At 37.8% G+C, this 25,947-nt stretch overlaps 1 protein-coding gene and 1 long non-coding RNA gene across 5 annotated transcripts in view; one reads left to right on the forward strand and one right to left on the reverse strand.

Annotated features, from left to right (window-relative positions):
* Pka-C3 (Protein kinase, cAMP-dependent, catalytic subunit 3) overlaps positions 1-18,258 on the forward strand; it is a 40,754-nt gene extending 22,496 nt beyond the window's left edge. For both annotated transcript variants that reach the window (XM_071689706.1, XM_071689707.1), the window contains exons 3-8: positions 4,351-4,460; positions 7,045-7,198; positions 12,883-12,974; positions 14,020-14,201; positions 15,012-15,089; positions 15,918-18,258. In XM_071689706.1, coding sequence (XP_071545807.1) covers positions 4,351-4,460; positions 7,045-7,198; positions 12,883-12,974; positions 14,020-14,201; positions 15,012-15,089; positions 15,918-16,043 — 742 coding nt within the window. In that variant the 3' untranslated portion in view covers positions 16,044-18,258. The remainder of the gene's footprint in view (positions 1-4,350; positions 4,461-7,044; positions 7,199-12,882; positions 12,975-14,019; positions 14,202-15,011; positions 15,090-15,917) is intronic.
* LOC139763530 (uncharacterized) lies at positions 52-22,285 on the reverse strand. 3 transcript variants are annotated; one of them, XR_011716178.1, is made up of 6 exons: positions 21,082-22,285; positions 13,758-13,870; positions 9,302-9,445; positions 6,521-6,759; positions 2,674-3,927; positions 52-2,499 (listed from the first exon to the last, which is right to left on the reverse strand). It is a non-coding gene; the product is annotated as an uncharacterized lncRNA (long non-coding RNA). The 3 variants fall into 3 exon arrangements; XR_011716176.1 differs by having other exon boundaries at positions 52-3,927; XR_011716177.1 differs by lacking the exon at positions 9,302-9,445 and having other exon boundaries at positions 52-3,927.
* Between the last annotated feature and the right edge of the window lie 3,662 nt (positions 22,286-25,947).

Here is a 25,947-nt window from a genome sequence, read left to right on the forward strand (position 1 = left end):
TTTTTTTATGGAAACATTGTAGTATTTTGGTATCTTTATGGAAACACATCGTTGTATTGAATATTTTATTGAAACTTCTGCATTTTACAGATCGGGGTATTAAATGGAAACACTCCTGTATTATACAGGGAAATATAGTGTTTGGAGAGTAAATCTTTTAATATACAGATATGGAAATTGTGCTCATTTATCCCTTCTTTATAGAATGTGAAAATATTCTATAATCACCATCTTTCATTATGCAGATGTCAGCACAGGTTCTGTTTGCTCACACCCCCAACATTGTGGTTATAATTATTCCATGGTCTCGATACCAGTGGAAGTATGGATGGTTACTTCATCATACAAATACAGTTATTATAGCCACTCCCTCATTATTAATATTTGAAAGGCTAGTCATGATGGTGCAGTGCTAGCATTAAAGCCTTTAATATTCCCCTTCCTAGGATGCACTTTTTTTCTACTTTATCTGCTTATGGGTTACTGGAATTCAGTTTGCAAATTCATTCTTGCAATTGTATAAATAACGCTTGGCAATGCATAACTAATACAGTTCTTCCTCAGTTCCAAATTTTTCATTCATGTATACAATGGATAGATACATGATAATTTTGCTCTGGTGCAGTTAGAATTGTGCCACCATTTAAGGGTCTGAATGGTACCAAGGGCGCCCTCTTGACCACCAAGGGACTAGGACCCATCCCTTCTCATTGCTCCTAGCCCTGGCTCTTTTTTGTCTACTTTTTTAAGTATTCATGGCAGCCCCAGATCCAGAATACAGGGTGGCCCCAAAAATGTACTCACTTTTTGACACCTTATAACAGATTTTTTTTTTTTTTCAGATCCAATTGGATGAAAAAAAAAAATCAGTGTTATAGGGTGTCAACAAGCGAGTACATTTCTTGGGGACACCCTGTATCTTTATTTAATTTGATCTCTGAAACCAGACTACCCAAAGTTGCCTCTCCTCTTCTGTATCATATTTCTAACTGTATGCTCTACTATCCTTCCTGCTTCTTAGGTACTGTGGTGCCTTGTACATAAGTATCTAGTACGTTACTGACAACATCATAGATATGATCAAAATTGGATCATGCCACTTAGGTCTGGTCACTGCACCTTAAGAAGCACAAAGATATGATTGAGAGCATCCAGAGAAGAAAGGGCTGCTATGTTGGTACCTAAATTAAGAATGCTGAAGATGAGAGAAAAAGAGTTGGCTTGAACCATTTGGATGACAGTGAACAGTTGTTCATGAAATGTAGTACTAGAATAACCAGAATCCATGAGAAGAAGTAGGGCAAGAAGCTTGTTAGAAGGGATGTGAAGAAGTACTGTTTCAGTTTAAGGATAGTCAGTTGTCAGAAAAGGCTGAATGTGGAAACTTTGAATGCCAGTAGTTTACAAAAGTTTAAGAGGCTACTCGATGGCAAAGAAAGTTCAAGAGATGAAATCCTATGAGTATACAACTCTGAGTTTCAATTGTAATAGGATTATCAATGAAAAGCTGAGCAAGTCTTTATTTACAGATTTGCCTTCGTAAAGAAGTCTTCCTTAGGTCTGTCAGTATTCCAACCATGCTTGGATGGTAGATCTGGAAATACTGTATAAAGATACCACAGTGACTTCTGACAACTGGAGATCCCAAGCTGCACATAGCCACATACTCTTGGTTTAGAAAACATCATCTTTTTCAGGTGGCCTCCTGTACCTTCCAACATGATCTGTAACAGAACACAAGAAATTTATCATTCTTGACAGTCTTTTCAACTAAAAGTAGTGTTTCATCATATTTTACATATATAGCACCACTCACCAACATGAAAACCAGGTCCCACATCAGCCTCTTTGTACATAAATGTCTGGTAAGCTACTACCTGCATGGAACAGACCAAAACTGGATCATGCCACTTGGATCTGGTCACTGCACCTTAAGAAACACAAAGATACGATTGAGAGCATCCAGAGAAGAGCAGCGATGTTGGTACTTAAATTGAGGATGAGAGGCTGAGTGCTACAATATTGTCCTCCATGGAGAGAAAAGAAAGAGTTGGCTTGAATCATTTGGATGATATTGACAGTGAAAAGCTGTTCATGAGATGCAGTACCAGAATAACCAGGGGCCAAGAAGCTTGTTAGAAAGGATGTAAAAAAGTAATGATGTTTAAGGGTAGTCAGTTGCTGGAATAGGCTGAAAGAGTAAACTGAATGCCAATAGTTTACAAAAGTTTAAAAGGTTACTTGATGGCAAAGCAAGTTCAAGGGATGAAATCCTATGAGTATACATCTCTTCCTCTTTTACATAGAGCTGCCTTTTTAAAGAAGTTTTTCTTAGGTTTTTCAGTATTCCAACCATGCTTGGATGGTAAATCTGGAAATATAAAGATACCACAGTGACTTCTGACAACTGGAGATTCCAAGCTGCACGTAACCACATACTCCTATTTTAGAAAATTTCATCATCTTTTTCCAGCTGCCTCCTGTACCTTCCAACATGATCTGTAACAAAACACAAGAAATTTATTATTCTTGACAGTCTTTACAACTCCTGGAAGTAGTGTCTCATCATATTTTACATATATATCACCTCTCACCAACATGAAAAGCAGATCCCACATCAGCCTCCAAAGTCTACAGTGTTTCATCATATTTTACATATATATCACCACTCACCAACATGAAAAGCATATCCCACATCAGCCTCCAAAGTCTATAGTGTTTCATCATATTTTACGTACATAGCACCACTCGCCAACATGAAAACCAGGTCCCACATCAGCCTCCAAAGTCTATGGTCGAACAGTCAGTCTTGCCGATAGTGCAAATACATTACTCTGACTGATGATATCGTTCACTATGGTTTCGTGACTGATGTTTCTGACTTCATTAATTTCCCACTTTGGGCTGCAATGGCAAATTGGAAAGAAAGTGTTTGAAATGTCATGTACCACTAGTTGGAGAAAAATTACTTGCATAATTGTAAGATCCTAGTTTTTGTGGAATAAAAAAGATGCTTGTTTTCATGACTGATCTTACAGTGCAGTAAGCTCCCAACCCTCTTGGATTTTATTACAGTATTAGGAGAGACAGGAAAAAAAGTTTTATGTAATATATCTTCTACATTAGTCTGAACCACCCTCCAGAAAAAGATACCTGAGACTATTGGGTGATACAAATGAAATACATTACATAAAAGCAGGAAGTCAACTGAAGGCTGCTGTACTGTGTGAAATGCAATACTGGTAAAACCAGAAGGAAAGAAACTTGGAAATAACATTATTGCTACCCTTTAACACGTTAACTTCCATATTAGATAGTTTTGACTATCTAGAGAAAACGAATTTTTTTTTCTTGTGTCTTCAATTGCATAGAGTTGCCCAGGAGTATTTCAATTGCAGGAGAGAGACAATGATGATGGAAGAGAGGGGTCTGACTAGTTCAGGAGAGAACTACTCGAAGAGTTTCATAGATACATCAGTGGGTTTAGTGGTGTGCTTTACCATGAGGATGCGTAACCATGTAGTGAATGCATAGTCTTCTATCAGGTCTAGAATTTGAAGTGCTTTGAAACAGGCAAGGAGACAGGCAGGGTCAAGATGAAGGAGTTTTTTATGATCGATGATAGCATAGAAGATGTTGATAAACTGACTTGCTTCAAAATTGTGGAGCTGATTTAAGCAGGAAAAGGTGGAAGGCAACTCTCAAATCATATATGTTTGTATGTAGGTTTATATGTAGATATTGATGTTACCTGAATCCATCGACGTGTTACATTACAAGTGGAAAGTCACCTTTAGCCAGGTTGTCATGAATGAGAGCGAGTACAAACCATATGCAAGAACTTCTCACTCCGAAGGATTATTCTATTTTCTTGCTTTTGATGTTTAGTGCAGTTTTTGAAGCTTCAGTAACACCATGAAAGGGGATCTGGAGGTATATAGAATATTAATATTAATAAAATGCATGTGTTTATAGGTGTTAATGGACTCTCTACAAGTGGAAATACAATGAGTGAGAAGTCAAATTTGATAAGGCTGTATCATCAGTGGATAGAAAATAGTACTGCATTGCTGAAATCCTTATCCTGCTCCTGTGTTGAGAAAAGCCTAAAAAGAAAAAAAAAAAAAAACACGTAGGAGTCCCCTAAAAGGGGTTTCAGGTTGATGACAATGATGTGTATCTATACATACCCATGCTTTTACCATGATACCATTTATTAACCATCCCTTTAGGAAGAATGAATAATTTGGTTGATTGTAAAATAAATGCTTTTTCTGGGACTCAGAAAAAGGTCCATGTGATTCATAAGTTCTGACACTAACTGCTATAATAATGTTTTATGTTTTACAGGTACTGGCACTACCGGGATGACCGCTTCCTCTACATGCTATTCGAGTATGTCTGTGGAGGGGAACTCTTTGCATACCTTAGGAATGCTGGCAAGTTTCCCCTGTCATCAGGTTAGTTCCTGGCTTTTAAGTGATGTATGTTTCATCTTGTTAATAGTTAGATTCAACGATAAGTTATAATGTATTAAATGATTCTGCAGTCTTGGAGGTGAGTTAGGGTATGCTGGAGGCCAGGGAGATGAAGCTGGTTTTTGAGTCTGGGAGAATGGGTGAAAGCAGGAATTTGAGTCGTTTTTATGTATTTTTTCATACTTGTTCACTGTTTCCTGCAAGAGGGAGTGCCAGGAACAGACAAAAAATTGATCTCATCCATTCTCCAGCTGTCATCTGTAATGTACCAAAACCACTGTCACCTGTCCTCAGTCAGGCCCTATAACCCTTTTCATAATTTTCCCAAGCCCTTTCATATGCCATGGTTCAGTCCACCATGCACACCTTACATCCTCCTTGTTCAGGCCCTAAGCACTCAAAACCCTTCCCACTCCAGCCTTGTGTGTCCAATTTGGTCTCCCTTTTCTCCTTTTTCCCTCCCTCTACTTCCGACACATATATCTCTTTGTCAACCTCTCCTCACTTTCTCTATATGTACAAATCCTCTCAGCACAATATCTCTTTGTCAGCCTCTCCTCACTTGTTCTCTCATATGTCCACACCCTTTCAGTACACCCTCTTCAGCTCTTTCGGCCTTACTATTCTTATTACCATACCTCTCTCACACCTTGTCATTACTTAATCACTCAACCCTCCTCACACCACATAATGTCCTCACACATTTCATTTTCAACACTTTCGCCCTGTTTCATACGTTCTATAGAGCCCATGCCTCACATAAATACAGTGCCATACAGACTACTACTCTTTAAACATGTCCATCTTTGCCCTTCCATCATATAATGACCTCTCTTTCCACAGAATCTTTAATGCTACCATGACCTTTGCTCCCTCATCAACCCTATGAATTAATTCATCTCCCATGGTTCATTGCCATATCCACTCCTGGGGATCTAAAACATTACACTCTAAATAACCTGTCTTTCTTCATTCCTAAACCAAGTGATCTTGCTTTAATTCATATTTGCCCTTGTTTCACACTTCAGCAATCTCTACTCATAGATCTCCTAACCCCAGCAAATGTAACATTGACAAAACACATACAATCAGAAATGACCCAACAAATGCTAAATAAGCATCCTTCCATCTCAAGTCTAAAATACAACCCTATCAGATATACATCCATCTTACACTACACTCTCCAAGCAAATATGAGTCATACTCTCCCTTCTATGCTCTGGACATCACCCATCTCTACATTGCTACAAACACCAATTCAGAACACCCGAGGACTCTTCATGCCCAAAATTCAACTACCATAGTGAAGACATAAAGCACTGACTGCTCAGTTGCCCTTAATTTTCCCCCATATAGACATACACAACTGGCCATGCCCAGTGCACATGACCAGCTTCCGGAGCACAGCAAAAGTTTCATAAATACAGAAGGAACTCCTATGGCAGGAAGTAAGTTCAGATACATATACCTGAAATTACTTTTTCATATGTAATTCATCATTTTGTGCATATCACAGTGCTAGGAACAGATGAAGAATACAACATTCCAAACAGCAATAGCCCTCTGGTTTTTTCTGAGGCTGTTTGTTTTAAAGGAAGACCAGAAACCCACCGATTAGTTAGGTAAAAGTTAGAAGACATAAAGATAATTCAGAGAAAATAACCTGCCAATTGTCAGTGTCACTAAAGAGGCACAAATATAAGTTGTATAATCAAAACAAAATATTTATCATTAATTTTTAAATAACTATAGTACTGCTTATAACCACTCTAATTGGTAAATCATTCCATATGTTACAATCCTACTGGAGAAAATTTACCTTGTTTCATTTGAGATAAAACATTTGCTCAAGAGTTTGTATCCATTAGTATGAGTGAAATCAGACAAATCAAGTCTTTTAAGTTACTTCTCAGATTCAGATTAACAAAGGCTTTGATAATTTTGAATACCTTTATTTAATCCCCTCTTAACTTGTCACCCTATTGTCTAACACGTATACTGTCTTTCAAAATATTCACTTTATCTCTTTACCTCTTCCTTACCTGTCACCACTTCCCATCTGCTCCCCTTATGGAAGCCGTCACTGGTCCATGTCACCATTTCCTGCCACAGTCAGTTAGTGTCAGGAACTTGCATACATTAACAGTCTAGCTTTCATAAACAAGGTGCTGAAACCAGAGCCTCCATCAACAGCCAAGCCCCTCAGACCATTTAGTGGTTTCCACTTCATATGCCCTGGATCAGTTTATTGGTACGTTTCTTTTCCATTTCAATAATATTTCTGTAATTGAAAAAAAATGTTTTTAATAGGCAGTGAAGTGAAAAGGAATTCCTTTGGTAAACAAGTGTCAGATACTTAAGTTATATGTTATTTTACATTTTAAGAACTGGCTGTAGATACGTGATTCAACTCATGCAGGATGTTGCTTGTTCGTTTTACCAGCAGTTGTAGATATCACTATGATATCACTGTAGCTGATGATGGCTAAAGGAAGTATCAGCATACAAGATGCAGATTGATATGTTGAATTATTATTCATCCTTCATATCATTCTCTCTTCCTCAGCATCTTTCTATGCCTCAGAGATTGTAAGTGCTCTGGAGTACCTTCACTCTCTCTCTGTTGTGTATCGAGATCTCAAGCCAGAGAACCTGCTGCTGGATCGAGATGGACATCTTAAAATCACAGATTTTGGTTTTGCTAAGAAGCTCACTGACAGGTGCGTGATTCTGATGTTATGTGTGAATATTTTGATATCTTTACATATTTTTATAAGAAAACTGGCCAGGATATTGAATTACAGATGAATTTTTGAGTACTTACAAGGGGCATGTATTTGTGACTCGTACAACTATTAGTCTCATACCACGTTTTATCACCATGTGAGTCAGTGTGAGATGGGGTTGCATCCTTTCCCTGTCTGGATAGAGGAAGTTGTGAAAGTTTTGCACATCAGTAAGAGAAATAGCACAAACCAGTGAGCTAGACACTTTCCTTACAGTTTTTGATACTTGTTTATAAAAATCCTGTGTCCTTTCATCTCTTGTAATTTGGGTGTATCAGGCAATCCGAATGGAAATGCACATTTCGGTTATTACTTCAGGTGCATGTCTATGAAGAAAATTAATCTTACAGTATGGGACCTGCAGATATACATTTAGCTGCGGGAAAAAATTTTGTTACAAATTAATTAATTAACAAAAGTAATTAGATTTACCTTACAAAGTGAATGTCAGTGGATGGTTGATTCATTGTAAAATGAATTCAAGCAACTAGATTATTTTATAGAGTACAGGAAAAGTGTGTAAGTTATATTAACTGAGTTAACCTAAAGAATTATGAAAATGATTGCAAAAATTTCAGTGCCTCTGTAGATTTAAAGAAATTAAAAAAAATCAACACTAATTATTTTTATCTGTCTTCACCATTCATATGTTCTTTCCACTCCTTAAACAAAGCGACTTATGCAGCTTATCTACACACTAGGTATAAAAATTCTTAGCAGTTTGTGTATCGTCTGCATGTAGCTTTCCCATGTAAGGGAAGCACTGGATTTCTGCCTCTTGTCTTTGAATGATTAAGCTGTGAAGTTATTAAGAGACTGGGTGTTCCAAGCCTCTAAGATTTTTAGGCAGCAAATGGAACCATGGGAGCTGAAGTGAGCTGTATGTTGGATGAAAGGGTAAATGTCCTAGGAGCACTGAGAAATATGTGGAAAGAGGTCACTATCTAGGAGGGCTAAGATGGGTATGATTGATGGTATAGTGATCCCAGCAGTGTGGCATAGATGCAAGGCATGTGCTATAGATGAGAGAGTCCCGATTAGGGTTAAGTGTGTTGGAAATGAAATGTTTGTGGGCAGTATGAGGTGCAAGGAGGGTTCATTCAGTAAGAAATGTTAGGGTGAGAGAGGTGTTGTAATAAAGGTATGGATGATCAAGAGCTACCTGAAGAGGATGTGCTGAGATGGTTTAGACTTATGGAGAGATTGGGCATGGAGTGGTTAACAAAGAGGGTATATGTGTGAGAAGTGGAGGGGACAAGGAGAAGGGACTGACTGAAATAGAGATGGAAGGATGAAGTGAAAAACGTTTGAGTGCTTCGAGTCTGAACATGCAGGATGGCAGATACACTAAGTATGGAGAGATATGTTGGATTTTATATGAAGTTTACATTCTTTAGTGGGTCACAGAAGCAGGAGCATGGGCAGAGGCTTAATTTTCATTGACTTATAAACAGAAAAGAATTAATAGTTCATGGGCCAGAGTAAACTGGAGCACTGTGGTATACATGGGACAATGTACTGTCAGTGGACGCTCTGAATAAGGGCATATGAAATGGTTAGAGGAACAACGGAAAGGTCTGTGTGGCCTGGTTCTGGATAGGGGGTTTTGGTTGCATATGCATTACTGCTTAGAGAGTGGATTTGAGCAAATTAGGCAGTGTCTTCATTTGTTCCTGATGCTGCCTCACTGATGTGGGAGATGGCAGATGAGTATGAAAAAATAATTACATGCATGACAAAAGTAAGACTGATTTCCATTGTGGTTCTTAAAATTTAAACTTGAATGACATAACACAAAGTGCTAGTGGCTGATAATTTGACTGTGACAATGAAAACATTGACTAGAAAGAATGAGACATTGAGATCTTTGATTGACAAAAGCGTGACAGACAGAATGTGACAATGATTATTGACTAATAACATATAATATTTTGAGTAAAGAGAACTAGAATTGTACAGAAAAAATCTAATGTTGACAACACATGACTGATAAAAATGTGACTGAAGATAATGCAACAGGTAGTACAGAATACTTACCATTAAAACCTTCCTCTGGTTGGTTGATAAGTGGGTACCAACTATGGTTGGGTAAAGCACCACTGCTGTGATAAACTTAGCCATCCTACAGTTTGTACCGTGGCTTGAGTTTACCGAAGGTATCTCACCGACAGGCCAGTAAGCCTACCAGGGGTTGGTACTGATTAAAAAGCACTAGGAAGAATCAAGAGCTGCAAATTTTTTTTTAGAGAACTATACATAAATCATATGAAATTAGATAAGACTGAGTAAAAGTACCATGGAGAGCAGGAACTGGAAAAAAAATTAGAAAATTTAGATTTATGATTAGAACTGCATGAAATTAGATTGTATGGTAGAAAATTTGGATTTGCTAGTATAAAGTTATATGAAAATTGGTAATTGCTAAACAAAACAGGACTGACATTTGATTAAGAATACTACCAAGTAACAAATATACGAAGTTTAAAAGCACCAATGAGTTTGTCCAGGTTCCCCTGTAAGCTGAAACAATCATCATTATTCTTTATTGCTCTCGTGACTTTGTAAGAGTCCAGTGTATCAGACAAGTCATTTACATATACCATGAATGGCATTGGGCCTAAGACCGAGTCTTGGGACGCACCATTGGTGACCCCTGCCCATTTTGAGAATGCTCCTTTAACTTGCCTCGTTTGCTTCCTTCCCTGCTTGTAGATGTAGCTGTAGCTTCTCATTCAGCATTTGTTGTGGTATAGTTTCAAAAGCTTCATGGTCATCCAAGAAATATACAATCTACCCTTTCATCTGTTTGATTTAGGATGGAGCTCATTCCGTCAGAAGTCTAGGAGATTTGTAATGCATGACCTTTCCTTGGATCTGTATTCTCTAGGTAGGTAGGTTTTCCTTTTTAAGTAGTCATCCATTTGCTTTGTGATTATCTTTTCCATTGTTTCACAAAATGAACTTGTTGGGTAGACTGGTTTGAAGATCAGCTTGATTTTCTGATCACCTTTCTTAAATACTGGCATGACATTTGCCATCTTCCACACCTCTGGAACTATGCCTTCCTATATAGTCACCTGTTGAATAAATATTTTGAGTTGCCTGTTAAATTTCTCCACACTTTCCTTTAGCATTTGGAGGGACTTCATCAGGACCATGAGCCAAATATAGGTCAATTTTCTTTAAAGCCCTCAACCAATAAGTGTGTCACCAGCTGCAAGAAAAAGTTTATACTAATGTAAAGGCAGACAATGCAGGCAATGAACCAAGGATTGGTAATTAATATAATGAACATGGTGGCAGAAACATTATTGGGTGAAAAGAGCTAGGAATTTATTCTTTTTAACTAGTTTTGACAAAGACTTCTTCTGGAGAGTAATGATACATCATAACAGGTACACAAGCTTATATACAAAACTGGTGGATCAAGGAACTGGACACTGAGAAACATCACTTCCTGATTGGTCCGTTACTGGCATTCACCTGTCGTAAACTGGCCATTCACAGAGCGCCATTTCTCCTGCTGCTTTAGCCCAGGTGAAGTTGCCTGCTTTGGTGTTATTGTTTCTTTTAATGGCAATATGGGATGCTTACAGTGCTTACCTTGTCTTCTTGTCTACTACCTGGTGTAAAACCTTTGGATCCTTCTATCTTAGCAAGTGTCCCTCTGTGTCCACATAAACCACCTAAGTATTAGTGGTGTGATGATGTATGACATCAGCTTTTTGCTCATGTAGCCTTACCTGTAGGCCCTGCCAGTCTTGCTGTAATAATTCCTTTCATACTTGTTGCATGGGATCTCATATACTATACTGCTTTTGTTGTTCTGTGTCCCTTTCTTGGTCCTAATGATTGTCTCCTTACTTCACTCCTGATGTGGTCGCTAAGTCCACAGATGTTATTTGTAAAATTTTGTTGATGTATGTTGCTTGCAGTTGGTTGGGTATCACCAGATGTTTCTTTCTCCCATTGTTATTCCTATCATTGCTACATCTTCTGTCCAAAGTTCCAATTTGACCTTTCCTTTAACCCTTATGTAGCAGCCAACATCAGTTGTTCTGTTTGGCTCATCATAAGTCTCTGTATCCATATGCCTCATTAGATAAGTATATGGATAATACATCATTTAGATTTTTATAAAACATTGTACTGTACGTTTCTCATCATTTCATTCACATTATTGTGTGAAATTTAGGTAGTAAGTTGGGATTTCCAGGAATGTATCCCCAACATTTAAGTGGGACCAGAATATCCTTCAAATTTTGCTTTATATAACCCTTATCATGGCTTTGAAAAAAAGTGATCAGAAGCATAAGTAGGATTTCCTTAGAATGACAAAGAAAGTTGAAGTGTTGAAGAAACAAGGGAAGGGAATGTCAGGATGTGGTCTGTGTGAAGAGCATGATGTCCGAAACTATCATTTACCGCATTAAAAAGCAATTTAATGATATCTTCAAGCTTTATGCTGAATGTGATTAAGCAAAATCAGTGGTGTGTTGCACAAATACTTTAAGGCTTGCTGTTTCTGACCCAGTGCCTATTGCTAAGGCTATAGTGTACCAGGTAGCATTAAACTCGACTTAAACTGTTCATTCTCACTAGTTTGGTTTAAAAAATTTAAGATTAGTTATGGTATCTTTGTTCACAGATACTGGTTTAACACCTCAGTGAGAAACTTTCTCCTTTGTCCAGAATAGATCATCATTGCAGATGAGACTGGTGTGTATTGTGAGTGTTGGGAGATGTTCACCTTCTAAAACACTTCTTACAGTCTTTCCCTGTATAAACCAGAATTATTACAAGCAAAAATGCAAGTTGCTTGTGATGGGAAAAGTGCAAAATTTTACACTTGGGTTTAAGATTCTTATTCTGATTTACAAGGCAAAGAAATGAGCTTGGATTACTCATGATATAACTTTAGAATGTTTTAACCAACATTTTGTACCCTTAGCTCATATCCTTTGTCATAAGATCAGGCTGCCAGCTGATTGTAAATTTGCCCTCCTCGCAGATAACTGCTCACCAATTCTGCGAGTCCTAGTTGATCAGAATTTTAAAGGTCGGTCTGTGCTAACATTAGTAGTATAAACAAAGAAAGCATATTGATATTCAGTTGAATCAGGAACCAATTCATGGAGAAGGCAAACTTCACGTTCAGTGGCATAAACAGCTAAGAAAATATGGCAGGTTGACTTTATGGATTGGGCACAGTAGTATTGCTGAAGCAGGTGCTTTCAGCAGAATTTTTGAATAATTCTGTCCCACCACATTTCAGACACATTATAATTACTTGCGAGCAGTATGAATTACTAAGACATCTTTTTGTGTTTGCTTGTCTTGCCAACCTCAGCCATATGGCTTTGATGGCTTTATAAGAAAATTACATGGCTAAAGGGCATGCTGTGGGCTTAAAAAAAAGAAAAAAAAAGACTTTCGTAACATCAAATTGTAGATTAAACTTGGATATAAGCATCTGTGTTCCCATTTAAGGAGCTACTTTCTCACCATAAGAATAGGAACTACTACTAGCACTATTCCTTGAGGCAGCCAAAAACTTTAGATATTAACGACTGTATGCAAAATGCCACATATAAATTTTTAAGTTTTAAAATTTTCAGGACATGGACCCTTTGTGGTACACCGGAATACCTGGCACCAGAGATCATCCAGAGCAAAGGTCACAACAAAGCTGTGGATTGGTGGGCTTTGGGTTAGTAGCTACTACATCATTTGTAAATGATAGATGAGTGAGAAGAGTGATATCCTTACTGAATGATCATGCAGTTAACTGAATAAACTTTTATGATCTCAGTTTTACAGTGAAGTTTTGATAAACTTATTTGGGCAAGGCTTGGGTTAGATTATTGTATAATCAGAGTTAGGAGAGTGCCCTTGTCATGAGACCTTACCAATATTTGGATTGATAGATGTATGTTACTGTAGCATACTATTGATACGATTAATGTTGGCACGAGAAATTGAAGTCATGAGCATGCAAGTAATTTAAAGTTCCTTTTGAAACTGATATTCTTAATATGAATAAGAAAACTCCACATTGGAAAACACAGAATTATTTGATAAGAACTGTAGAATGTTGTGAGATTATATTAGGGTGAGGAAAGTGCTGTAAGCATTCATGTAATTATGTAAAGATGTCATGAACGCTTGTGAATGAAGGATTGGTGTGATATTGAAATTTGTGTAAGTAAAGGATGTGTTATGTTACCCCTGCTCTTCCCCTTTTATTAGATGGAATGAGGGAAGAATTAGTAGAAGAGAGGCTGGGAAAAATATCAGATAATGGTGATCAGATTACAGTACCAGAGATAGAGAAGGGATTTGATGTTGAATATGAAAGATAACAAAACTATGGTTGTTATGTTTGAGAGTATGTTGCCTGAATATGAAAATATATTAGAGAAAGGGTGACAGCATTTAAGAATTATGAAAATTTATTTACTTTATTAAGTAAACTGAAGTTAGTTTAACTTACCTGAATGTTGAAGGCCATTGGAATACTAGATGTTTGAAAATATTGTTGATGGCTGAAGGCTGCTGGAAGGCATGAAGAAGCCCATTCGAGCAGAAAAAAGGTGGAACATAGGTCTGTTAAAGAAAAAAGATGAATGTAAAATATAGGTTGAGGGTTCACTGTTTTCTCATTCATTACCTGCCACTGGATTTTAAATTGCCTTGAGAAATATATGTTTTAATGATATTAAGATGCATGTATTACATGTTTCTCTCTATGACAGGTATTCTCATATATGAAATGTTGGCGGGCTACCCACCATTTTTTGATGACAACCCTTTTGGTATCTATGAGAAAATCTTAGGCGGGCGTGTAGAGTGGCCTAGGCATTTGGATGCTACAGCAAAGGATCTTATCAAGAAACTCCTTACTCAGGATCGAACTAAACGTCTTGGGAACATGAAGGTAACATCTGCTTTTCTCTATTTTTGATTATTTCTATCATACCTAATTGCCTCTCCTTCCTTAGTGAAGTACTATCAGAAACAGAGTGATGTCATTGACACATCTGCTCATAAGCTTTTGTTTATAATGTAGCAAAACCAAAGCTCATCACCCAAAGCCAAGTCCAACAGACTACTTCATGTTTTACTTAAACTGCCTTATGTGCCTTGGTCCATTCCATTCATGGCTTGTTCCTCACCATCTACCACTTCCACCTAGTTTGTTTTATCCCATGCATGCCTGTCACCCTCCTGAATGTTCAGGCTCCAGTAGCCCAGAACATCTTTCATTCAGTACATTATTCCATCTCATTTGCTCTTTCCCTTTGCTCCCTCCACTTCTGATGCATTAATTCTCTTAGTTCATCTTCCTTCACTCATTCTCTCCATATGTCCAAACCATTTCAGCACACCCTGGTCAACCCCCTTCATTTAGACCACCAACAACCACACCTCTTTTTAACACCAACTTTCCGTATAGGAACAACCCACCTCACAGTGTTTATTTTCCTCATGTATTTCATTTCCATGTCCACCCATTACATTTATTTTGTATTATGGGCCCAAAACTAACATCCATACAACACTCAAGATACTGTACAGCCAAAGCTAACATCCATACAACACTCGAGATACTGTGCCTCCATACAGACCCATCTTTGCTCTGACAGACAGACCTGTCTTTCCACGTTACTACTTTATGCCCCTTCTTCTACCTTATGACTCAGGAAAGTGGTTGTGTGCCTAAGTTTCTGGTTTATATTCCTTACAGAATGGAGCTGATGATGTTAAAAGGCACCGATTCTTCAAAAATGTTGATTGGGAAGATGTGTACCAGAGGAAAATAAAGGTAGGTTGGGACTTAAAGGTACAAGAATTCAGATTAAAGAAAATTATAAAAGTCATTGCACAGGTGATGCCTGCAAAATGACAGTTCAGAGCGATGTTTCACAATAGTGACAAATTTGAAGATAATTCATATTTTATTTCTAATATTCTATCTACCTATATCACTGACACCTGTTCCAGTTGGAACTCCCTTAAGGCGGTGGCCATGGCAGTAGAGTCTCCATAACTAGAGAACTCCAATGCTGCTTCTTAGCCCTAAATGCCTCACCCTTAACAGGCCACTGGCAGAGGGCAACTCTAGTGCTGTGTTTGCAGAAGGTCCTACCTAATGTTCCTACTGACTACTTCTATCTAATGCTCCTACCCACTACTTGTGCCTAATATTTCTAACTCATGCTCCTGCCTAGATGTTCCTACCTGCTACTTAATCTTCTGCTCCTACCATTTTGCCAAAGTGCAGGGCTAGCCCATAGTGCTCACCGTAGAAAAATATACTTACAAAGAATGAGCTGTGCGAGTTAGTGTTGTCATGTATTTACATATAAAGAGAGCATGTATGCTTATTGACAGTATGTCAGCAGTCCACATATGAGTGAAGCAGAAGGAAAAGACAACTACCTGGATCAGAGGTGTGCAACGTGACAACCACTGAAGCGCTGGCTTACTAAGCAGCAGTCACTAACCCTCCCAATACTTCTAATGTTCTTTTCAACTAACTAAAATATGTATTTAAAGATATGGTAAGGTTTTTGAATTATAATGCCTTTTATAATATCAAAGCAAAATAAATTCATATCACTCTTTGTATATGTATATATTTCTTTTACAGCCTCCCATCATCCCAAAAGTAAGTTACGAAGGTGACACGCGGAACTTCGATGATTACCCAGAGAATAACTGGCGATCAGCACAAGGTGTATCTGACATTGAGCTTGCTATTTTTAGTGACTTCTGAATTGGTACATTACAATATTCAAGCCCTTGTACATACCAAGTTGTTAACCTGTAGTTAATATCACCAACAGATACGTCACAAGTTACTATTTGAATAATTTTCTCCTTATGGATAGAAGAAATGGGGAAATTACTGAATAACCAGATTGTAAACTTGTTCAATATGTAAAAAAGTTGTTGAATATATTGAGATACTTGTACAGGTTAATATATTTTTTATTGCTCTCACTTTATTCCTAACATTATATGAAGGCATTAATAACTGTCTTAATTTGTGAAATTCATGTATTTCTCTGTGGATATTATGCTGTTTGGTCTGTGCATTATACAGTGTATAATACACAGTCTCATATTTTTTTTATTATTCAGTAAGCTACAGTGTGGTCCATGTATTTTACAATTGGTAATCTACAGATTGGACTATATTTACACTGCATAATCTGGAGTCTGATCTCAGTATTTCACAGTGGTAATACACAGTTGTAATATATTTCAGAGTGGATCAGCTGCAGTCTAGTCTGTGATTTCTGAGTGGATAAGTTACAGTTTTATTAATGTATCATAGTGAGTAACATGCTGTTTGTTCCGCATATTTCACAGTGGATACTACAGTTTTATTCATGTATTTTACAGTGAATATTCTGCGGTCTGGCCCTTATTTCTCAATTGATAAGCTACAAATTTGTCAATGTAGTTTACATCAAATAATCTGCATTTATTTTATTTGATGTCAGAGGCTTCTGTTACCAACAGAAGGTCTTATTTAGGCCAGGTCTTAAGTGAAATATATAAAGGGCTTAAAAGACTGAGGAGTAAGAAGATACAAGTAAAAACAATAAGTTTTGGAGTAGTGGAAATCCTGTCTTTTAAAAAGGTGTATATCATGGCTGTTAGGAAATGTATCAAAAGTTAGTTTCAAAGCTTAGCAGTGTACAGAAAATACAGACACCACAGGAGCCCACCTTTGAGGTGCTATAAGCCACGAAGTAATTTTGAGATGTTATGGCTTAGTGAGCATTACATGGTCAGGTTAATTTTGGAAGAACAAAAGCATATAGTTCTGGGAGCAGAAACCAAATAAATATCTAAAAAAAATAGGGAAAGATAACCTACATAACAGAAAATGTTAAAATGTACTTTCAGAGAAAGACCAAAAGACTTTATCAGAGGAAGAAGAGAGGTTGTCACACTAAATCTAAATAAAAGAACACTTCACCTTTTAAATATCATATCTGCAACGATTTTAGGACATGATAGTCTTTCTATGTCTGCCCAAAAGGTCTTACAATGGGAATAGTTGAATCATGGAGTAGAGTAGTAGTTTCGGAGGAAGACTGCTATACATGTAGCAAAGATGAAAACAACACCTAAGCAGAGGTAGTAATCTTTCTTGGTACAGTTGAAAAATATTTTTTTGTAAGTTAGTTCAGTGCCAATATTGATGTTTCAAGGAAATGGTGTGGTTAGTCACGAGACATTTTCAAGTGTGGGGTCAGATGAACCTGTTAGGGATGTTGTCCAGCCACTGTATAAAGGATTGGATGTGAAAAACTTATCCATAGTGTTGGTAGAGTAGTCATAACTGTCAGGAATTTGGGTAAGGTGGTTGATAATTTGCTACACATCATGAAGACTTGGAAAACAATAAGAATGTGAGGACTTGAAAGTCCCTACCTCCCTCCTCAACCATCACCATCTATTAAGGAGGATTTCCGCCTTTTTCGGATGGTTTATATTGTAATCCCCATAGCAGATCCTAGCCGGAGGGTCAGAGGACTACATTTCATTAAGAAAGCAATGAATTTTGTAGAGTTACAAGAGCAGTAGGTGAAATGGGAAAACAGAAATAATTGGGAGATACAAAACTAAACAACATCAAAATCTGGAGCTTTACGGTCCATGTATTTCACTGTACATCAAGCTGCGGGTTTGTTCATGTATTTTACAGTGGATAATTTGTAGCGTAGTACATATATTTCACAGTGGAGAATTTGCAGTCTGGCTCATGTTTTACGTTGGATAAGCTACAGTTTTGTTCTTGCATTATACAGTGCAGAAGCTGCAGTCTGGTCCATGTTTCATGGAATATATTTCTTCTCTTGTAATCTGCAGTATCATTCATAATTTAATTCTTTTTTAATTTTCATCTAAAGAAGCTGTTTGTATATTTTCCTTTTATCTCATTTTTTTGTGATTTACTATAAACCTAGGACTTACATATTGTTTGTTTATCCTTGAAGCTTGCTGATTTTATTGACCTTATATAATAGTCAAAGCTGAACATCAAGCTTGGTAAGTTATGTCAAGTTATTTTACTGAAGTGGTAGTCTATATTCAGTAACAAATAAGTTTGTCTCTGGTAAGAATTACTAAATCTTTCTCATATTGAAGAATAATGCTTTTATGCTGAAAGTGTCATATGGTACTGCTATGGGACTCTCCCAGGCAACCCCATCTGGTTAGTCCTTGTCGTACTACAACTCTCGTTTGGTCCCTCCAAGCTACAGGCACATGATTTCTATCGCTCCTCGTCTTCAACACATCATCCATGCTTTCATCATGCATCTTTTCAATGATTAGCAAAGATGTGTTTATTTCCTGGATCTATATCAACATGAGACGAATCCTTTTACTTTTAAAAGGCTATAGTGGAATTTTTGCAATGGTTTGAATGCAAAAGCATTTCTGTGAAGCTTTCATACAGCTATTGTTGTGTTAATTTGCTTTCCTTCTTTTTACTCAGTGTCCTTCAAAGTGACCAACCACCAGTACATGAAATTCTTCTTAAAGTTTTGAAAATTCTTGCTAAAATAAGTAGTAAACCCAAATTATGGTTATGCTGTTTATGCCATGTCAATGCCTGCTTTCTGAAAAAGCAACTGGATCAACTAGTTCTGCTGTGCTTATTCCAGCAGCAATACACTTTTCCTCTGTTTTCCCAATTGTTCCCCTAAGGCTACAAATGTTTTCTCTCTTTGATTATCTAAAGTCCTGCCATGAGACTGTGGCACCCACTCATCCACATCACATGATTACCGTGCAGCCATTGGCAACTCAAGGGTGGGCTGGTTTGATAACCGTTTCTTTCCCTATATTTCGAAGCTTTGGAACTCTCAACATTCTCATGTCTTTCCAGTAACTATGACATAGCACATTTTGAAAGACAGGTTTTTCACTTCCTAAAAATTCATAAATACTGTCCCTTGTCTCTTCTTTTTCCCTTTCACAGTCCTTTCTACATTTCAATTAAGCCCTGGCCTTGATGTGGACTTTAGCCCATGACTGGAGCCTTGAAAAAAAAAAAAATGGAGGGCAGGAAAACTTACAAAGACTCACAAGTCACATGAGCTGCATTTCTACCTTTCATTCCCAATAACAGGGTTTAACCCTCACACAGTGGACAACATCAATGCCATTCACAAGGGTGGCAGTACTACACTATTCTTGGTTTCAAAAGAAGCTTTGACCCAGAAAAATACCAAGATCTGGAGGCTACATTAAGAAAGGAAATAAAACAATAAAAAAGGAAACTACACAGTCTTCTACCTAGACCAAGATGTGAGGCTTCCAGTGGTCACTTGACTTCTGATAAGTAAGTGGGCAGGTAAATAAAAGTAGCACTCAAGAATAGCTGCATAAACTGCCTGAAGGAGGTGCCAATAACAAAAATATGCTCGTAACAAGGAACAGCTTCTGCCCATGTACCTACAAGACAGCTGATAAATGATACAGAACCTGATCTTTGAAACAGTAAAAATGATTTCCTAGATAATAAATACCTTTAAATATCGTCCGTAGGTTAGTAAGTCCATGGTACTGGGGGAAGTTGGTTTATCGCCATACCCTATATAGATTTACTTCATTTATAATTACCCAGGACCCCATTTTAAAAATGGCCCTGTTATTACCCCAGGATCCTTTTTCCAGGCCTCCAGTTCCAAAGCAGCACTATACTTGGTAGCAGGGACAGGATGGACTTTTTTTTGAAGTGAAAAGTTCTTTGATGAGACTCTATCATCAACTGATGATACATCCTCATTAAAGGTGTCTTTATATTTGTAGTATAAGCCCAAGCAAGTAGAATCTTATAAACTCACTCTCCATCCCCCAAAATGACTCAAGGAAGCTGAGTGATCTTGTGATATGAACTTACTTGAAAGGGCATATGAGTGATCTTAACATGTGAACTCTGAAGACAAGATCCCATCAGTGCACCATAATATTGTGCTGATGGCTTAAAAAACACTGGCATTTTGATAATAAGATGAAAAAGGCATGTACCTGACGTGAGTGAAAGTTTAATAGCATATAATCAGTGTACCAGCCAAAGCAAGGGGATTTTTTTTTTACTTACATGTGAGGTTTATCTATATATTTTTTCCCCTATAATAGACCACCTTTTCCCACATTAGTGAGGTAGTGCCAGGAACAGACAAAGAAAGGCTGCATCCACTCACATCCATTCTCTGGATGTCATGGGTGATGCACTGTTACCACAGATACCTATCTTATGTAGAGCTATCATTTTTCTCGAATTCCCTAACAGTAACTCAGGATCAAGATATCTTGCTTCAGCAAGATGTTTGTGGTGCATAAGTTGCTCCAGGTACATGCACCAGGGCTACTTTACAAGGTCAAAGCTGAAGACAAGAGACAAACCTCACAAGGGACAAACAAACTCTTATGAGTGGGCTGGAATCAAAAGAGTTAACTTGTGTTCAACAGCTAGGGCTGGACTTCAACTACTTTTTGACTTGGTTCCTCCCTTGTGTTTTTGACAAGCCATAGAACAGAGAGAGAAAATCTTGATTTGTGCATTGAGAAACACCAGAATAGTACAAAAATCACAAGCAAATGTGCTCTTTAAAAAATTCTCTATAAATCCTGGCTCTAACCCTTAAACTGCAGCTAAAGAAAAACCTGGTACTGCTGTTTGTGCAAAAAACATGAAAAATCTTAAAACATACTATGTTCTTATAAAACTGAATATAAACATGCTGATGTATGAAAAACACAACAAAATAAATCCTTTTACCTACCTTTGTTTGTCCACTGAGGGGGGTTGAACTGAGCATCTAGGAGCTGCCAAGCCAAGAGCCTTGATGCATAGCAGGTGATGAGAGAGAGCTGAGCCATTTGTGACATTGGTGGAGTACTGACCATTAAAGGCTGATCTATTCACTTGTTTCTATTGTTTACACTATGCATTTCAGTTCTAATTCATTCTTCACAGCATCATTTCATTTGATGCTATCTTGCTATCTTATTTCCTATTGTCTGCCCAATCAACACAAAAATTACTTTCAGGAGCAAGAGTTCACTTACAGTAACTTGTTTCTAATATTTTCACCTCGTACAGATGACCCCCGACTTATGATTTTTCGACTTTACGATGGTGAGATATTCAACACTCATAAAATAGGCTTTGTGTTAGACGAGTATGTCCAACTGTAAAGCAACTTCAATGTTCTGAGAATGTTTAAGTTAGGCTAGGCTAAGCTATGACATGCAGTAGGTTAGATGTAAAGTATTATATGTATTTCTGACATGATATTTTCAACTTACAATGGGTTTCTCGGAACGTAACCCCATGTTAATTGAGGAGCATCTGTACATGTTTACATCAGTAGTTTATAATTTCAATAATCATTCACAAGTGCTTAATCCTTGAAAAGGCACTCACACCACATTCCTTGCACCAAGGACTGAATACTTTCCTGAATACTGATTGTTATCTTCCAAACATAGCACTACACCTGTTTCTTGTGTCTGATTTTTTGTTATGATAAACTCCAAAAAGTGCTGAATGACAAAGACTTTGCCTGAGAGTCTGTCAAGGTCATACCTTTGACAGAGTCCTAAGTTTGAGAAAGTGTGCCATAATTTTCAAGGATTTGGAACACAAAATATTTTCATTTTATCATGTCCATTCCTCTTCAAGTTTTTGATGTAGGTAATGAGGAAGGTCACATCGATTACATGCAGAAACAACTTGTTATACCATTCAACAGGTTTCAAACAATTTGCATGTCACCTCCTAAAGCACTCAACTGAACCAATTTGCACATCACTATCGTTTTAATAAGATGCTTGTTTTCTCAAGTCTATAACTGCATCTTTTGTTCTACAGTGCTCCTTATCACTGTCCTTTCTTTCACCTTGGTTAATGGGACTCAACATGACCACAGTCGAGTTTATCATGCCAAACGATAGCCAATATATTTTTTTTCTTCAATGACCACATTTGGAGTGCATTATTCATAAAATTTTGGCATGTTCCAGTGTTCTGTTCATACATGAACCAACACAATTTTGGACTTGTATTTCAATTGTCCATGTAAAGGATATGACCATTCCCATATACTTTGCCATTACTTCCTTTACTGCATCACCAGAAATTTCCAGGGAATCGCTTTTGGGAATATCTACATCACTGGCACTGTAAACAATCATATCCAACACTATTCCAGTCTCATAATCACATAGTACAGGGAAAATTATTCTGAACCTGTGGCTTTAGATGGTATGTATTGTTTAAAGACAAGTCTGTCCTTGAACAATACAATATTAAGGACTCATTAATAATCACTTTATGAAATGGGTAAAAAGGTTATAATGCCTCAAAGCGCTTATTTTCCACAGTATCAGCACCATAAGGCCAGTCATCAGTCACCAGGACAATATCTTCACTCAAAACCATGAAAGTCTGGCTGGAAATATTTCCCATCAATCCTAACAAACAGTGAGGCACCGTAAAGGAGGGAGCTCTACCGCTTCCTCTGTCTCTTCCACCATCAACTCACTATCTTCCACTACATCCTCACCATCACTTTCAGGGTCCCAATCCTTGCCTTCAGCATTTATTAATGATAAATCATCCTCATCACTTGCAAATATCACTCACAAAAATTAGGAAGGAGTCTTAAAATTTGCTATATTTAGCTTGCTTAGCTAGTGGTGGATAGGGGTGTGGGGTGGCAAGGCAGCTGCCATTGCCATGTGATGAACAAAGATTAGAATCATCTACATTTTCTTCCTCACTACAGCAAGTATAATTTTTTCAAGCTTACACTTCACTGACACATTCATTTACACAAGACTTTTTACACCACCTGTACCATGGGAGGTGCTTGGTAATGGATCACTAGATGACATGTGAGTCCTCCATGCCATGTTGACAGAAATGCAACTGAGTACAGGGTACAGGGAAATGTGACTTGGTTGATGAATGCTACATTTGGCACACAATTTAAAACAATGGCATGGAGTTTTTGTCTTATATGATGTATGATGCAGTTTACAGTACAATGACACCAAATGAAGTCACAGAATATTCAAACAATAAAAAGGGTAACCAACACTGAGCAAACATATTTAAAAAGCATTACAATAAAGCTTTCACTTAATGGTTTTCTTTGCTCTAGGCATCCCTTATGCATCACCCTTACCCAGGAAATACATGGTACAGTACTAAGTCAGAAATACAAGACCTCAATGTTGACAAATGCAATTGAGGACCTGAATGATGTATGGGTAGTATGACAAGGCCTACTGGGACATGTTGACATAGTTTAAGGATGTACAATGTAATACAGAGATGCACATATCTTGTGTTCACATGATGTTAGTTGCAGTTGACTGATAACATACAAATGAAGTATTTTTTTCAAGTTCTCATGAGATAGAATGGGCATTTGTGGCCTTAACTGAGGCCTCAGTCTCTAGTTTTCATGTGTAATGCACTGAAACCATAGCTCCCTATCCACATCCAGGCCCCAAAGACCTTTCCATGATTTATCCCAGATGTTTCCCATGCCCTGGTACAGTCCAGTGACAGCATGTCAACTCCATACCACATCATTCCAATTAATTCTATTCCATACACGCCTTTCACCTCCTGCATGTTCAGGCCCCGATCACTCAAAATCTTTTTCACTCCATCCTTCAACCTCTTTTTTTTTTCCACACATCTCTCTTACTCTTTCATTACTTACTTGATCAAACCACCTCACACCACACATTGTCCTCAAACATTTCATATCCAACCTCCTCTGTACAAAAAAAAGGAAAAGAGAAGGGGGCCAAGTGAGGATATTCCCTCTAGGTCTCAGTCCTCTGTTCTTAATGCCACCTAGCTAACACAGAAAATGGTGAATATGTATGAAGCAGGGGGTAACAATGCTACTTCCTGTAGGGTGGGGTAGCGACAGGAATGGATGAAGGCATATAGGTATATGTCTGTGTGTGTGTATGTATATGTTGATATGTATATGTATGTATATATGCGTGTATGGGCGTTTACGTATATATATGTGTATACGAGTGGATGGACCATTCTTCGTCTGTTTCTTGGCAGTACCTCACTGACAAGGGAAATGGTGATCAAGTAAAACAAATCAATAAAAATATAAATATAGTGAAGAAAGAATATTTTCCACGTATATATATGCTGATAACCATGAGGAAAATGAAACACAATAAGTTCCCAAGTGCACTTTCATGTAATGATCACATCATCAGGAGATACAAGAACGAGAGAGAAAACATAGAACAGTCAGTTGATATACAAGGAGGAGATGTAGCTAAGATACCATTGGTAAACAAGTGTTACCAGATGGTGGTGTTTGGGTTTGGAAACATGCCAGTCATAAAACTTTTCTTATATGGAGCCTATATGTGGATTAGAAGCTGTGGTTTCAGTGCATTGCACATGACAGCTAGAGATTGAGTGTGAATGAATGTAGCCTTTTTTGTCTGTTTTCCTGGGGCTACCTCAATGACTCAGAGGGTGGCAATGCTGTTTCCTGTGGGGCAGAGTGGCACTGGGAATGGATGAAGACAAGCAAGTATGAATATGTGCATGTGTATATATATATTTGTCTGTGAGGGTGAAAGGCGTTCAAGGAATAGAATGAATTGGAACGATGTGGTATAACGGAGTCGACGTGCTGTCAATGGATTGAACCAGGGCATGTGAAGCATCTAGGGTAAACCATGGAAAGTTTTGTGGGGCCTGGATGTGGATAGAGAGTTGTGGTTTCGGTGCATTATACATGACAGCTAGAGACTGACTGTGAACGAATGTGGCCTTTGTTGTCTTTTCCTTACACTACCTCACACGCATGTGAAGGGAGGGGGTTGTCATTTCATGTGTGGTGGGGTGGTGACGGGAATGAATAAAGGCAGCAATTATGAATTATATACATGTGTATATATGTATATGTCTGTGTATGTATATATATGCATACGTTGAAATGTTTTTTTATTTTTTTTTTCAAACTATTCGCCATTTACCGCATTAGCGAGGTAGCGTTAAGAACAGAGGACTGGGCCTTTGAGGGAATACCCTCACCTGGCCCAATTCTCTGTTCCTTCTTTTGGAAAATTAAAAAAAAAAAAAACGAGAGGGGAGGATTTCCAGCTCCCGCTCCCTCCCCTTTTAGTCGCCTTCTACGACACGCAGGGAATACGTGGGAAGTATTCTTTCTCCCCTATCCCCAGGGATAACGTTGAAATGTATAGGTATGTATATGTGCGTGTGTGGATGCGTATGTATATACATGTGTATGTGGGTGGGTTGGGCCATTCTTTCGTCTGTTTCCTTGCGCTACCTTGCTGATGCGGGAAACAGCAACAAAGTATAATAAATAAAAATAAATGTGTATGTATATGTTGACATGTAATGTATAAACATATATGTATATGACTGGATGGGTCTTTCTTTGTCTGTTTCCTGGCACAACCTTACTGACACGGGATACAGAAATCAAGTATAATAATGAAAAAATATATAAATATATACCCATTTTATCAACCAACTTCCACATATACCCTCTTAGTCAGCTTCTCCTCATTCATCCTCTCCATATCTCCAAACTATTTCAGCACACTCACTTAAACTCTCT

The sequence above is a fragment of the Panulirus ornatus genome, chromosome 47, assembly GCF_036320965.1.
Source record: "Panulirus ornatus isolate Po-2019 chromosome 47, ASM3632096v1, whole genome shotgun sequence".
Lineage (NCBI taxonomy): Eukaryota > Metazoa > Arthropoda > Malacostraca > Decapoda > Palinuridae > Panulirus > Panulirus ornatus.